The sequence below is a fragment of the Microplitis demolitor genome, chromosome 1 (assembly GCF_026212275.2).
Source record: "Microplitis demolitor isolate Queensland-Clemson2020A chromosome 1, iyMicDemo2.1a, whole genome shotgun sequence".
NCBI classification, from domain to species: Eukaryota; Metazoa; Arthropoda; class Insecta; order Hymenoptera; family Braconidae; genus Microplitis; species Microplitis demolitor.
This window is the reverse complement of record NC_068545.1, coordinates 4,215,849-4,233,176: the sequence shown is the minus strand read 5'-3', so window position 1 is coordinate 4,233,176 and position 17,328 is coordinate 4,215,849. Positions and strand designations below refer to the sequence as shown.

Sequence of the window (17,328 nt, the reverse complement as noted above, 5' to 3'; positions counted from 1 at the left end):
TCCGCTCATTTATGTGGTCTCAAGTGAAAAGGGATCGTTTACAAAAACTTAAAGGTCAGACGTGTTCTATACTCAGAGGCATTTTCTCAAGTGTTCCTAAAAAAAGTCACTACACGTTTCGAAATAAGTAAGCAAACAACGTTTATACGTCGACCCAGATCAATTTAGTAAAGATAATATTTGTTTGCTTTGTAACATCGACCAACAAATATATCTAACAGCTTCACAATCTCAATTCACTCGAATTCATAAAATGCATTTTTCATATCCGTATACACTGTCAAAAATTTTCGGAGTGAACGTAGATTAACCCGGAGTTCAATCTTATCAAAACTCCGGTTCAGAGTAAAATTCGTTCCTTCATCATCATCATGATCATTATGATCATCATCATCGTAATCACTATAATCATCATCGGCATCATTATAATCATCATCGTCATCATTATAATCATCATCAACATCATCATGATCTTCGTCATCATGATCATCATATAATCATCAGCATATGTCTTTATACACACTTAACGAAAAAGAAACACTAAGAAGTGATAATGTACTTATATTGAAGCAATTACTACTCTCTTAAATTTGAAATTGTGAAAATAGTGACTATTCACTGTTTACTAGTGAAAAGTATGTCACTAATTCAAAAAGTGGTAAACTTTTCATTAGCAATAAATGACTATTCATTGCCAAATAGTGATTGTCACTGATTCGTTTTTAGAGACTATGAATGATGTATAATGTACAATATACATTTTTGATTTTCCAACTGGGGGGAATTTTCCCTCCACTTTCCATCAGGTGATCCATCCTCGGACCTCCGAAATTTTCACCTTCCTCAAGCTCCCGTTTTTCTATTAACAGGGTACTTCATATATATGCGAAGTGATTCTTTCTGGAACTCCGGAATTCCGAGTGACTGAGTGAATTCGGATTTTAGTTTGGATCCAGAAAAAAATCGAATCCGTAATCACTCCGAATTACTTCCAATTTTTTACAGTGTATTAATAGATATATCTATGATGATATATTATGAATTATTCCCTTTGAATATCAAACATTATAAATTTCTTTATGATTTTGAGACGCACTTTATGATTTAGACATGTATATTTATACGTAGCATGTATGTGTATACATATGAAATAGTATAGTATAGTATATATATATATATATATATATAACTTGAACAAAACCCGGGTATAATGGGTATGTCTTCAAACTGTTAGGATGCCTAACAGCGTGCACGTTCCTTTACTTACCATTCTGATGCTTTCCCATGTCTGTATCCAGCATCACAGGGTGAAGATGAGAGCTTGTTGAACAAGGTGAGGGGAACGACATCGACAAAGAAAGCCTTATATACTGTAGACTATATACTTGTGTATCTAGATATACAGGAGAATCAAGTGATGAAGAGAAATATATCTATGTATAAACTAGTATACTAACGTGGGAGGAGATCGAGAAATTCACCGAGGAATGAGAAAGGAGAGAAAGAGGGGCGGTGCATGGCCCCAGAGCAAACTAAAGCCGCCATCTTGCACGTGGACCGAATTTCTGAACAACCGATACACCAACCTACAGCTTCTCTTTCTAATATATATATCTATATTTATATATATGTTTTTTACATTATTGCTATGAAGTCTGATATATATGTTTTATTGAATATTTCCAAATATAAGTTCGAAGTATTATATTTTTGAAAAAGTATATATAATATAATATAAGACTTATACACATAAAAGTGGTAATGAAATTAAATTATACAAGAAAATTTATCCACGTATTTATGTATGTATTTAAACGTGGGGTAGTTTCTGGATGACGTTAAAAGGCGAGTGATTGGTAATGGGTCCACGCGGACAGCGGATTCTACTAGCGTATACCCTGAAGCCTAAACCCTAAACACTACACCCTATTTAGGCTAACTTGGTAATCGCTAAGGGATAGGGCGCTAATCGTCGTAGCGCCCGGAACAAGGGGATTGTATCTCGTCCCTTGTACAGCCTAAGGGTAATTACAGACACTAGAGCATTGAATAAAGTCATCGGATTCCGTTCATTTTCTTACGCATCATACACACAATTTTATAATTATAAGCTATTTTACGTAATCAGAATCGAATAAAATTTAAGTATTGTTTGATAAACTTTTCTCAAAAAATCACACGAAATTGATAAAACAAAAAAGAAAAACCAAACAAAACTATAATAAAAAGTTGTGCGTTATCGGTTATTGGTTTAGTTACAGAAACCCTAAAAAAAGTTTTTTTTTTCTGTACAAAGTATATAATGACAATGTATTTGTATTAGCAGGCTAAATGTCGGCAGACTCCAATCCCATGGGATGCCTGTAACAAATTTCGACGGGAATCGGCGTTGTCTTCCCATGGGAGTATTGCTAGTAACGCCACATACAACCTACTCGGATCAGGGAATCAGACGATCGAGTTTTCACTCATCGTTTCGTTCGCTTTTACTCTGTGTCTATATACACCTTTCTCCCTTTCTCTTTTTGGTCTCTTTGACGACGATTCTCACTGAAATGCATGAATAAAACTACTGTTGCCAGGCGTTAGCTTTCCCGACGAACGATTTCCTGCTACTAACCTTGTAAAAGTACATAGACTATTAATGATGATGGTTTCCGATGGGCTTTTTATCTCTTACTCTACTAATCCTTTCTGGGCACTCTCTGATAAAAAACGCGGGATATATGTAGTTTTGTCGATTAATTAAATTTGTGAAACAATGAAGAAAATCCGGTTTAAATAACTATTTAATAGAGCTTATTGTGGTATTTTATATTGTAATTTAATTACTTTTTCTATGGTTTTAATTTTAATTAAATATCGAAAAATTTATTGCATTGAAATTTTATCAAAGTTGATATTAAAAATTTTATGTCTTCTTTTTGTACAAAATAAAAAAAAAGACTTTCATACAGAGGAATTTTTATTATTATAAACTACCGCGAAAATCACGGTAGCTAAATAATTCAAAATTATTAAAATCATGAAATGAAAAAATTTTTTGACTTATTAATAAAGGAACAAAATTGAATCGTTATTTTAAAGATTTTTCTAGAACAATTTTTTGTTTGCTTTCTACAAATGTAATTTTACTATTAACATGAAAGAATATTCGAATATTTTCATGACATTAAGATTTAAAATAAGCTCTTACACCATGCGCAACTACGCATGCGCATAGAAACTTCTTGTTCTGAAAAACAATAAAATTTCACGTTTTTATATTCTACGATGTTTTGTGTAAAATTAATTTACACGCATGACAAGTAATATGTATTTACAATATCTAGATATATTCGCTCTGAGTGAAGCCATGGTTGGGGAAATCAAATTGACTGAAGCGTTTGCAGTGGTTACTTTCGGAGTTACGGGAGGCTATGATTACTGAAATTGTAAGCAAGCACTCGTGAAAGTATTTATTTTGTTATTATTTAATTATTTATTTTTCATTTTTATTTTTTCCTTAGTATCATATTTTGACTTTGATATGAATTTCAAACAACTTAACCTAAATGCTTACTGCAATCTTTTTTATTTTTTATCATTATACTTACTTATTGATGGTCCGTTTAGCTAAAAAACAAAACTGCAATTACTATAAAACTGTCACATATTTTTTACAACTTTTTTTTTTACTATTATTTATAATATTTATTTATTTTTATGTTTCTTGCTATTGACATACGTATAAAAACATACTCTGACAGCCTCCCGTAGTTCATATTTTGTCTGGCGCTGCAGTCACACTCATAGCGAATACTGATAAAAATCTTTCTTTGATTCAAGCAAATATCCCTAGTAGAAATGAACTCAATTTTTTATGTTCAGTAACTGTGGTTGGTTCGAATAGACTTAAACCAGAAACTGGCTAGAATGATATCGAGTTAATGTCAATTAACGGGCCAGTTCGACTAGAGATCCAATGAAACATAGCAGCTTTGAAAAAACTGTTACTTTTAAATTTTAGGTTTTGAGGTTATCAAAATTGTCAGTTGCTCAGAAAAATAAAAAGATTTGTTAAAACAATACTCAGTCAAATTATAGATTAATTCAAATGAATATAACTTTCTCAAATGATACCAAAAATTCATATACAATAGACAGATCTATATTTACACATAAATATGTAGATAAATCTGACCTAAAGCATAGATTTATATACACAGTTGTAGATGGCGTTGTAAATTTGACTCGATCGTTGGTTAGTTACTGGTATGAAATTGAGTTAAAACAATTATTTCTACTTGGGATGATTCTCATATTATTTTGTTCTAAAGAAATGAGTTTGTGAATCCCAGTAGTAGAAAATTCCATGCCGTCCATAATTTGAATTAAGATTTAGATCTTATTTATTTTATGCCAAGGCACAGGTCAAATGACAATTTCAATTACAAATTGGTTACATACGAATAAGTATATAAAATTATAAACGTGAGTATATAATATGGTCACAGAAGTAGGTTATTATTGCTTTCAAAGGAACAGTAAATATTAAAGATACAATAAAATAATGTGAAAAACTAAAATATTACAAAGGAATACAGTGTGACAGAGCTCACTTGATTTGATTTGAACAGATTAATTCGATTCAACTAATAATTTTAAGATTGTAATAGAAACCCGTATGAAAAAACAATATATGGTTAAAATATATAAAATCATATATGTTTGCAACAAAAAAATATATGATATATTATATTGTATATTATAAAAAGTCATATAGAGATTTTGGCCGGTTCAATATAAAATTATATATAGTAGTAAATATATGTATCCCATATATGTAACTTATATGTTTTTTATATTAAGCTATATATTCATTTAGATATATCTTATAATATATTGTGTTGATATATTTCCTTTTATATTCAAAAAATATAAAATTTTTATATGAAATGAAATATATGGTAGCATATAAATTATATTATATATGGCACCATATATTTTCTTTTTTATATTTAAGCATATATTTTATTCGGTGTATGTATATGTATATGGGTATATTATATATTTGCATCAAATCAACTAGTTTTGAAAATTTCAACTGCAATTTAAAGAGTATATTAAAATTTATATCTAATTTAATTGGGGTGGGTCATACGAATAAGAAACTTTTTTTTTCCATACACAATATAAATATATGTTTTTATATATGATCAGAATATAATTTTCGTATATGCTAGAAATATATGTTTTTACGTATGATAAAAATATACTTTTCATATATGACAAGAATATATATTTTCATACATGATAAAAATATATTTTTTGTATATGATTGACATATATATCTTATATATTGTAAACATATACGGACTCGTATATGATGAATATTATATTTTTTCATATAAAAAAATATATCAGAAAATATAGTTAAATTGGCCACATATATTTTCTGATATTTATCATATATTTTTACATATATTTTGACCACATATGTTATTTTTATACAGGAAGGCTCAACCTTGAACAGAATGAAGTCCAAACTAATTATCTACATTTGAGAAATAATCAAACACTTTGCTTTTAAAGACTTCTAAGCTACGAGAATTTACAATATCACTCGGTAATTCATCCCAAAGTTCGGTCACTGTTCTCAACTCGAAACGAATAAATTTTTTCGAAAAAGTACTAATTCTCTAAAATCAGTTGATGTTATTTAATTTATTTACACAATCAAAGATTATACACATATATTGCTATTACCGTGATCATCGTTTCGTGAAACACGTTTAGTTGAGATAGTGATCCCACATTCAGCTATATATATATATATATATAGTAGTGATCCGCTTAGCGTGTTGGATAGCTGTCATCACTTTACGGGATTCCTAACTTAACTAACGTCTAAATAATTGATGGCGTATTATCGGCGAAATATATCGCAATAGTAAATAAAGTGTTTTATTATCATCAGAAATTTTTTGACGCAATAGAAATTTTGCACTATGAATTGAAAACGAAAATTTTCTTAAAACTAGAAAAATTTTTTCGCGCCAAAAAATCCTTTTTTCATGCATCTAATAAATGAAAACTATCGTAATTGTACACAACCAGTAATCGTTTAAAGACTTAGCTCGTGTTAACACCAGCAATATTTGTGACGTTAATTTTTTTTTGCAAAATTAAAATAAACTTTAGCCTTTTACTCTTTTCGTGTATAAGAATAAAACAAAAAAATTTAAGTAAACAGTATCTCTTTAGACTTATAAACTCGTTTAATATGGTGATGATTGAAGCAGTTCAAATAATATTATCGAAATAAGAGGAAAACGTCTTAAAATAACTTGGGATCATTGTTGTCAAGAGACTAAAGTCAAATAATCGTTATAGACAGGTAGCAACGCCAGTGATAAAGAATAAGGAGAGCGACCATATCCTCATCATCTCGCGAGATGGGTTTTCAGAAACGTCGTCGTGATTGTTTGCGTCTACCAAAGTGGTCTCGAGTGGCGTTCCATTAGTCGAGGAACGCTTCTTATGTGCGTATACATATAACTTTCGACAAGAGTGGAGCAAAAGACAGAACGACAAATATGAGAGGAAATAACGCCGACCAAATGAGTATATAACATATACATATATATTCCAGTAGTGCGTGGTATGGTTTGTGGAAGCTAAGTAATATATACCGGATGGAGTGAGAAAGCTGTATATATAGTAGAGATGAAAACGAGGGAATAAGAGATAACAACTGGTGTGTGCAAAGAAACCACGTGGAAGACACCTCAATATCCATAAGCGTGGCTACCGTGAGTCGCAACTGCAAACAACATGAGACACCGAGCTCCTCTCTGTATGACTTGACAAATATACGTGGGCTGATTTCGGCATTTTTCTTAAACAACTCGATACTACTGCACATATACCATTTCATTCACTACATAAGTAAACGTGACGTTCATATTTAAGTTTTTAACTTCAACACCTCAATAATTCATTCTATTAATTTTTTATTTTTTTTAGATCATTACTAATTATTATTTAATTATCGAATAGATTGTCATCAATTTAAGAGGTGCCAATAATGGTTTATCTGAATTTCTACCAAATTATAATCATATCTGGTCCGGGAACAAAATATTTTCTATTTATATAGGAGCTATAAATTCGGTATCTTCTACTTAGATCTACTAATAATTTTTTAATTTGTTTAAAAACGAAAAATTATAAGAATAAAAAATATTTTAAAAATTGTACCTGTAGTTTTTTTAATTTTCTAAATGTGCATATTTTTCATTTTTTTTTTTCGTAATTGATTCGTTAAAAAAAAAATCCGAAAATTGTTGATTGTCTGCTAACTTCAGGATCATAGAAATTATTCTTATTTTGGAATGCTATGTTCTCATAATAGTGCTGGACAAAAAAAAAACTAAAAATATGCACATGTAGAAAATTTAAAAAGCTATATGTGCAATTTTCTAAAATATTTTTTTTTTCAAATTCATCGTTTCTAGAAACAGTTGAATGTTAAAACCAGACTATATTTCTGTGGTCAGTATGAAAAAAGGGAACCCTCTTAAGAATTGTTAGAATCCTCGATGACAACTGTGTAATAGCAAGCGAACTGGAACTAGTGTTACGTAATTGATGTCGGTTAAGCATACAACTGTAAGCGAGTAGTAAATCAAATTTGGTCGATGGAGTGTCAAGGGAAATCATCCATGGACACTCCAGGCCACCTGATGGCTTAGCACCAACCTTAACTATGTCATCTTAATCTATATACGTATAACATAGCACACAAGCAGGACATTTGAATTCAGAACTCGAAACATCATCGACGAAGACCTCCAGCACAACTATAAATCCTCTGTAGACCTCTAGAGGTCTAGAGGTTCCACAGACCTGTCTTCATTTTCACACAGGGTCCTCATCTCTACACAAGAAAGACGGATAATATATAAGCCTACCACATGTATAAATCCAAAGACCAAAAGCACATGATCAATTCATGGACCTCTTGATAATCCGATTGAAATTTTTACGCACGAGCGAATCAATCGAGTGGGCTAGGTCGAGAGATCTTTGAATTTGTTTCCAATTTATTTATAACCACCAAGAACCCTCCAAGACCACTGTACAGTATGTCGTTCGTCGTCCACATAAGGACAACATTAAATTATGTGCTCAGTTACACTTTCAAGTAGCTCTTACTCTATAACTCGATTTCCATCACATAACACACATGTATATATATTTATGAGTACACATATTTCTTTTGAACAAAGCCTGCATGTGGTTTTTTTGAAAGTTAATTTAGCCATGTCAAGTACGCACTCTTAAGAGCGATGGTGTAAGAAAATTTTTTTGGGGTGGAATTATCAAAAAATATAATGATAATTAAAAATGATATATGACATTATTGTTTTATAATCGAGTAGGCATCGGAGGGCTATAAAACATTCGCTACGCAAATAATTGTGTTTATAACTGCATATGTGTATACAGTAGTATATATCGAACGAAAACCTCTGGGTTTTTGCTTTGGGTACGGATACATATTTTCATCGCGCGTCCGCAGTTTTCAATGACGCTCGACATGGCCGCAAATATAGGGGAGGGAAAAGTGAAGCAATGGACGCCGCTTGGTGTTGGCAAATATTTTGTAGTGACACATATGTGCATTATGTCGTTTTCGGTAGAATATGTATATATGTACACATATATATCTCGTGGGCTTGGTTAGTTTGACGATTTTATATATAAATATACATCACGGAATTTGAAACGAATGCAACGAATGAATCATGAATGTTTTACTGCGTGTATGATGTATATTATATTCGTTTTGAATTCGATCTGCCGGATGACGTTTATAAAATATAGACAAATATAAAACATACCTATTTTCATCGAGAGTATATGTAATTTATTGATTTGGCTTTTCTGTATATATACGCATCTACAAATTTACATACATGATATACTGACAATTTTCGTGAACTTTATTGAATTAAATATTTTTAAATTCATAATTGAGTCAAAAATTTGAAAAACAGTTGACTCTGCAGATCAACCCTAAAACTTCCCGCTTTTGAGCTCAGAAGCTCGAATATGTTATCATTTGAAAATTTTTGAGCTCGTCGAAGTCAAAAAATATTTATTTTGTTGTTAAACCTAAAAAAATACATTTTGCCTTACGATATCTTTAGAACGAATCAACCGATTTGAACGTGCTTGGCGGCAATCGAAAGGGCTTTTCAGGACTTAGATTTGGATAGATTTTGGAGTTGGTCGATCAAGTAGTTTATGAGTTGTATGAAGAAATCTAAAATGAAAAAAAAAAATGGGTGTTTATTTTTCGTATAACTCGTAAATTATTCGGCCGATCGTTTTCAAAATTTATACAGATCTAAGTTTTGATGAGCGCTTTCGATTGCCGCCAAGAAAGTACAAATCGGTTAATTCGTTCTAAAGATATCGTACGACAAAAATTAGCTTACAGATACACACGCGCAGATGTCGATCCGAAAATAGTCAGAATAGCTTCCTAAGACTTCAAAACGTCAAGATCTGATGAAAACTCGGTTTTTGAAAATTGGACTGAAACCTATAACTTGCCTTTTTTTTTTAAATTTTAAATTTTCATGGCGGGAAGTTTAAAAAAGTAGGATTTGATGTTTCGTTGTGGAAATAATTACTCGATAATGAACTTGAATAGTAACAAGTTGTTGCATCTGAAAAGAAAATTAAAAATTCCACTTGAACAGTTCTATAAACTCTTGATGAAGTAGTTTTGTACGACACAAAAATTGTTTTCCCTTTAGATATACTAAATATGAATTGCAATGAAGCCGCTCGTGCAGGCTAATTTGTCTGCATTCGTTATTGTTAGTGATTTGTAATATTTGTCGTACATCTATAGTGTTGTGTGTTGAGCACGTCACTATATTTGATATATATGAACTTATATTATATTGTATAAGATCGGAACAGCTGTAATCGCCACGGGAATCTATGAAAGAAAACGATAAATAATAAAAAGAGGGAGTATGAATGAGATGGAGAAAGAAAAAAAAATATAAAAAACATAAATGTTGCTTTCGAATGAGTCAATTGTCCTCGAGGTATTCGAGCAGAGAACAAGAAGCAGTCTTGAGGAAAAATAATTGCTCGAGTTATTCATTGATTGTCTAAAATGCGATTTGCGAACTTTACTATTCTCGATATGTTTATTTGGTATTTTTTAAATAAATATTCATTAAAAGCGAGGTCTAGTACTCTTATTTTTATATTTTTTCATGTTTAAAAAACTATAAAAGTTTTCGAAATTCGAAATTGAGTCAGAAAGGGAGACATTCATGATTTTCAATCCACTAAATCGCATTGGTCTAAAATTAACTAATTTCGACTCGCTAAACAAAAGCGTTAAAATTCGCAAATTCAATGCAGGCAATGTAAAAAAATTAATATATGACAATCTTGAAATCATCTTATTCAAGTTTTGTGATCCTTTTTTATCCCTCTAATCTCTAATTCCTACAAAGAAGTGTTGAAAACTTAGAAATGCTCGCTTCATATTATTATTATAAATCCTTTCTAACCGAAAGGCATATTTTGAAGTTAAAAATCTGAGACACTTTTTGATTTTGAAAGTCACCATCAGACTTTCAATAGAGATGTAATATACTTTTAAATATTATCGATATCTACATACTTTATCTTATCGAGTAGTTATATATATATATATATATATATATATTTATAGTAACTACACTTTTTACACATTAATAGTACAGTTCATATATTTTTTCAAAACGATTTAACAAATTATTAGTACGCATATCTTAAATAAAACACTTCCGTTTTTTTTATCTATAATAACATCGTTTTATAAATTTGAATAAAAAAAAAAAAAAAAAACGTATTGTATACATATGTATACTGCAGTAGCAATATATGATATTATTGGATTACCTATATACTTAAACATCTTTATAAAGAACCACTTTACCACGCGCTCTCTTAACGTTTAAATCCTGTCACAAAAACTCCAGGTTTCATAAAAAAAAAAATACAATTCATATTTATATTCACAACTATATATACATACAATATATATAATAAATATATTAGGTATTATACGAATGCTAAATGCCTAAATTTAACCAAAATAAACCGCTGACAGTTTCTTGAAAAGAATATATGAGGACCATTTTTTGAAACATATATTTTTCCACTTAAAAATTGGCCAATGAAACCTGGGTCTTCTTTTTATAGAAGTTTCCGGTATCATTATATTTACCACCAAATGTTTCGATTTTATTTATCTTGATTTTTTTTATTTTCCCACCTTTCGATCATCTTTTACCTTTTTCAAGAAGGAAATCGTAAATACGTACACATATACCTACTCATATCAAGACTATATATATATTTATATGCAATGACCCAGATCAAGGTGATGAATAACTCTAGAGTAAAGTAAATATCCGAAATAAATTTCAAAAATGTTTTCCTACGGGGGAAAAGTGAAGGAAATTACTAAAAAAAATTCTATTATATATAAATATACAACATTCAGCAGACTTTTTTAGTTTTTACAGTAGCTATAAAAACATTTTTTATAAACTATAGAAAAAATAAACATTTTCTTTTAAATTTTTCTTTAAAAATTTTGTTTATCTTATTTTTAGCAGCTTTGAAATAACTGCTAAGTATTTTGAAATTCTCACTAATATTAAATAACGTAAATAATTTTTCACAGGTATATTAGGCAATTTTTCTTTATTATTCTTCATAAAATGTACACCCCAATTTCTTCTGAAAATTTATATAGAAAAAGGAGTGGGGGAAAACGACCTATTCAAGAAAATACTGTTTTCGGAGACTCAAATACATTACATCGTCTTTTTTTAATGACATTCCGCCATTTTTGGGGTGGAAAATTCCCTCAATGTAAAAAAAATCTCAAACTAACCGTTGGGGGGGGGGTCGTTTGCCAAGTTTGAAATAAAGTTTCGAGAAAAACGCTTTTGAAGTTTTAGAATCTAAAAAAGTGAAAAAAAAAATTTTTTTTTTAACTTAGGGAAGGGTGGGGCAAGAAGGCTCTGATTGACTTAAAATTCGGGATAATATTCTTGAAATGTTTAACTATAAGAAAAGACAAAAAAACGATTTTTCAAAAGCGCAAAACCCTAGTCCTTCTTAAATAAAGAATTTTGATTTTAGTGACGTATGTATATATAATAAAAATTAATTTAATTCATCGAAATCGATCGAATAAACTATTCCCTCCTTTTATTATTTTTGCTGATAAATATTTTTGAACATGGCTCAAAATTTTTTTTTATCATGTTTTATTTTTTAATTTCTAAATAACAATAGCGTCTTAATAATGTATTAACCGAAAAAAAAGTTTAGATAACTAGATTAAAAAGCATAAAAAAATACTTACTTTAATATACAAAAATTGTAAAAAAGAAAGGACAGGTGATATATGCCGAGTGGTTGGTCATTATTTGTTCAAAAATTCCATCAGCAATGCATATATATTTTTCTTCATTTCAAACTTACAAGGAACAACAAACCTTATAAATTTCGCAGTTTTACTATAGCCCGTTTTTCCAGTAAACTCATTGGTATGTTTTTCTAACACCTTAAGAATTCTTTAGTTCAAGCATCTATGCATCCACTTGTTCATCGTTATATAGACATCTATAGCTCAGGTACATTTATGTTGTCTAGACAAATTCAAAAATTTCAAAAATACCGTGAGAACAACAAATTCTTTTGGTTAAAAGATTCATTTGTTTGTTCAAAACATTTTTGTTAAAAATATGTTTACTCCCATTTATTTTTTAACAAACAAAAAATTTTTGAAATACTAAAAAGTATGATAATAAATTTAATGTTTATTAATCGATAAAACTTGTTTTTAAAAACTACATGTAAATATCATAGATATTTTATAAATTGCTTTCGTTTAGTTGACAAGGTTTCCTTGAGTAGCATGCGATATATATAAATCTTTATATATATCATCAAAAGTATCTCACCAAAGCTTTTCTAATAAATTTCATAACGACAACGATATTTTCCATCAAAGGAACATTTATTCATCTAGTTACTCTCTGTGAGTAAATCATCTGATGAAACACTACAAAACAGAAGCCCCATGACAGCACGATTTAATTACAGTCTTTAGATTATTACATAGACACAATATATACAACACACAAGTGTTTTTTGATGATGCAAATATACCCTATTTAAAAACTCTAATATTTCAAAATCTACTCCTTCATCATTCTCTCTGTAAATTGGGTTTCTTTATATATATATATATATATATATATAGTCAAGCAGCACGGAGTACTCAATGAGGATTATCCTACTTTAGTTAATGGACACTTTGTCATCCTTGTTACCCCGGTGATTATTATAAGCCAAATTTTCCGTTTAAATGTATCAGCAAAATAAACAATCTTTAAAAATCTTACTTAAATCCCGTCCAGAAAATTTATCTTCTGAGCTTTGAATATTTAAATTATTAACAAACTTGTAATTCTTAACAAATTTTTATATTTATTTTATCATAATTTTTTGAATTTATATTGTGAAAAATCGGGAGTAAATTCGGATTTTATTTCAGTCCGAATTAATTCCGTTACTCGGAGTTCCGTAGGGTCAAAAAATTTGATCTGTTTTAAATCAGTCCAAAATTTTAAGTTATTTCTTTTCAATTTTACTTTTTATTTATTTGATTTACATTTGTAATCATTTTTCACAATCAGTCCTTTTTGTTATAATAAAGCAAAAATGAGACTTTTACTGTTCTTTAAAAGTGAATTAGCGTAATTCACTAACAAATAGTGAATATTCACTAATTCAGCTATCGTACTTTTGGGGTAAGTGTACAACTATTATTCTGAATTAGTGAATATTCAGTTTCAAAATGCTCATTATTTTTGTAAGTCAATATTTGATCTTCTAGATCAAAAACAGCATAAAATTCAAAAACAAATCAATTAGTTCAAATACAATATCTTATATTAGACTAAAATTAGATCGAATTTTTCGACCCGGGTAAATTTAAAAAAAATGTCACTTCGTATACGAATTAAGTAGAGTTTGTTTTTCCAGCAGAGTGATTTCGTAGTGATCTGGATTTTATTTCAATCCGCATTTACTCCGATTCGAGCTTTAATACTAAAATTAACATCCCTTTGGAGTAAATCTCACTCCGATGGAATAAAATGAACACACACCCGTTTTGCATTCACTCCGGATTTGATCCGCAGATTTTTAGTGCATTTCATAATAAATCTTAAAAAGAAACAATTAACATAGATTAGTCGTTGTTTAATTAAAATCTAATGAGATTTTGAAATTTTTTGAAAGACTATGAGATAAGTCCAAAAGTCATACATTATAGAATTGTGTATACATACATTTGCGAGATTTCTACTAATGGTCTCTACTTTTACCTATTATCGTTTGTTCGCGAACAAATGGATTTCCTAACCACACTGTAGACTATTCCATCAACATCAACATCAACTTACCGCATGTCTGTATAAATATGCAAAAGATATATGTAATATTATTGAAAAGTTGTTGCATAGTGAGTCGTTAATTTTGTCAAAGCTAAATCATTGTGTTGTTCAAAAATTCTAAATGGCGATTGTACATTACTTTTGTATATATTACAATAATTATATATATTTAACATTCATGTTTATCGTAAATCATAAGTTTAGTTTTTTAAATTTATGTATCAGTTGTGCTCAAAAAACGATTATATTTATACATTACTGTCAAATTTAATGTAAAGATTAACAACTTACCCAGCTTTTGAATAGATAATAAATAACGTAAATATATGCAGTGATATATTTTTAAAAATAATGAGGAAGGAAATTTTAAAAAAATAATAGTATATAAATATTGAATAAATTTTCGAGAACAAATTTTTATTAAAACGTCACATTGCATCTGTTATCTTTTATGTTTTCAATATTTTTTCATATCTATTAATTTATCTGTCTTAATTCTATATATACATTATTATAAACGCAATTTGTACATACATTTAAAGTACATACAATTTATACGATTTATTTGGATTTAGTTTTCATATATTTTTTAATTGATAATTTTATTTTTTTGCTTGAATGATTTTACGACGAAAATTTATGTTGAATTAATACACAATTAATTTTAAATTGTCATATTTTTATAAATCAAAATTACATACTATTGATATACATATTTTACACTTATTATATTACACTTTTAACAGCCGAGATCAGCATTATTTTATTTTTTTTTTTTTACTATTTACAATATTAAAATTTTATGTACACAATTTATAAATATATTTATTAATATGGAAGTCTGATTCTCTAAACGCTGGAAGTTGATGTTGCGTTCGCTTGTATATAATAATTTCTTATATGCAAATGATTGTGAAGATGCATCGTCGAAAGTGGTTGCGCGGCTTTGATCGCCGTCGGCTCATTCCAATCGCACTGATTGTTTGGTGAAATCATTTTGGCATCCGGACTTGCACTGGGTGTGCCAGGTGAAGGTAACGGATTTGCTTCAGCAACCACGTCAACGTCCACATCGACATCTTCGTCATCTTGATCAATATGATCTGTTTCATGTTCATCCTCACTGCAGCTGAATTTACGGGTTTTAGTTGTTCTTATAACAACGGATTCGTCGTCTATTTGTTGATCATCTGGAGCAAGAAGACTAGCGACGTCAAATTGTCGTTTACGAGATGGCTGATAAGACATTCGTAGTAAGGGATGATTTTGAATTTGACGTTGATGTTGGTGCTGCGAATGTTGTTGACTTTCTGGTGATAATTGCTGTAACTGTTGATGATTGGACTGTTGAGGCTGATGATGATGGTGGTGATGATGATGAGGACTCCAAATGGCTGTTATTGGTTGTGTTGTAACTGGTGGACCAACTAAACCCGTCGGTGGCGGCGGAGTTGCTGGTAAAGGTGGTGGGCTTGGACTGTCTGGTTCTTCATCAACCGCGAGACCCATATGCCGACGTACTTTCCTTTGAGCCTTGCGTCGGCGGAAATCACCCCGTCTAAAGTCTTCCAGATTCGCCGGATGAATGGCCCAGTAGTGGCCTTTGCCATTAGCACTTCTTCCGGATTTAACAAAACAGTCATTTAATGATAAATTATGTCTGATAGAGTTTCTCCATCCTGGACCACGACTTCTGAAATAAGGATAGTTATCTAGGATGTGCTGATAGATGTCTGATAGCACAAGCTTCTTATCCGGTGAAGACAAAATTGCCATGGCAATTAGTCCAATATAACTGTGCTGTGGCTTTGGCTCTTCGGGCATCCGTGGATGATGAGGATGAAGCAGAGCCATTGACAAAGCAAGCCTGTTAGGATAACTTGCGACAGCAGCCGCCGCTGCAGCAGCTGGATACAATGGAAGTGGTGCTGGAAAACCTGACATTCCTAGATGAGACCCTGGTCCTCCAGATGTAGGATGTCCTACTCCATGATGTTGTGGATGTAATTGTTGCGCTAACCTTAGTCTCTCGGCCATTGATGCGTAATGGTATAGTTGAAGCCGATAATGTTCAAATGGTAAGAATCCAGCCATTGGGTTCCCAACACCTAAACCAATTGCCAAAGGCTCTTTGGTCGGTGGAGGGCTTTCGTTACTACACATTATGGTTAATAAATCCTCACAACTATTAAATTTCACTCAACAAAATAAATTTTGTACCCTTAAACGTTCTAAGTTTTAAACATTTTCATTAAATTTTATTAACGACTAGAGTTCATGTCACAATTTAAAAATATGATAAATCTATATAACTTATTTTGCACAAACTCCAATCAGATGTAAAAAAAAACAAAAATCTTTAAACTTGTTGCACCCACGTTTATTGTCTGATGTTTGGCCTAATTCGCGACGAGCGAGCGACTAGTCATGATTTATGATCTTGGTTTCAGCACGACCTAAAGGTCCCCTTCTCTTCGGGTTGCTACGTTGTTGGCGCATCAGAAACGCCCGTTTTCCTACTGCGCCAGGGTAACCTGCCGGATATTGGTGGTAGAGTAACATAGTACGTTGGACCAATCGTAAGGGTCGTAGGCGTGGTCTCTGCTGGGATTCCTGGACCCGCCTGCAATGTTGAGATATTGATCTTAGGCTTTGTCATCCAACACTCGTTTAAGGTGGGTGGTGACGGCTATTCGTTGCCGTTGGGGGCTCGATTTCATCAGAGTGTGTTTTGGAACAGGAACGAGATATCAACACGATAGAGTCGTCGACTTGTTTGACCTCA

At 30.8% G+C, this 17,328-nt stretch overlaps 2 protein-coding genes across 2 annotated transcripts in view; one reads left to right on the top strand and one right to left on the bottom strand.

Annotated features, from left to right (window-relative positions):
• LOC103575051 (SKI family transcriptional corepressor 2) overlaps nucleotides 1-17,328 on the top strand; it is an 87,771-nt gene that overhangs the window by 20,627 nt on the left and 49,816 nt on the right. The gene's annotated exons all lie outside the window — the stretch shown is intronic.
• On the bottom strand, nucleotides 15,393-16,934 carry LOC103575050 (fork head domain transcription factor slp1). The gene has a single exon (XM_008554669.1). It carries the CDS (start codon nucleotides 16,704-16,706, stop codon nucleotides 15,393-15,395), a length of 1,314 nt encoding a protein of 437 aa, XP_008552891.1. The 5' UTR covers nucleotides 16,707-16,934.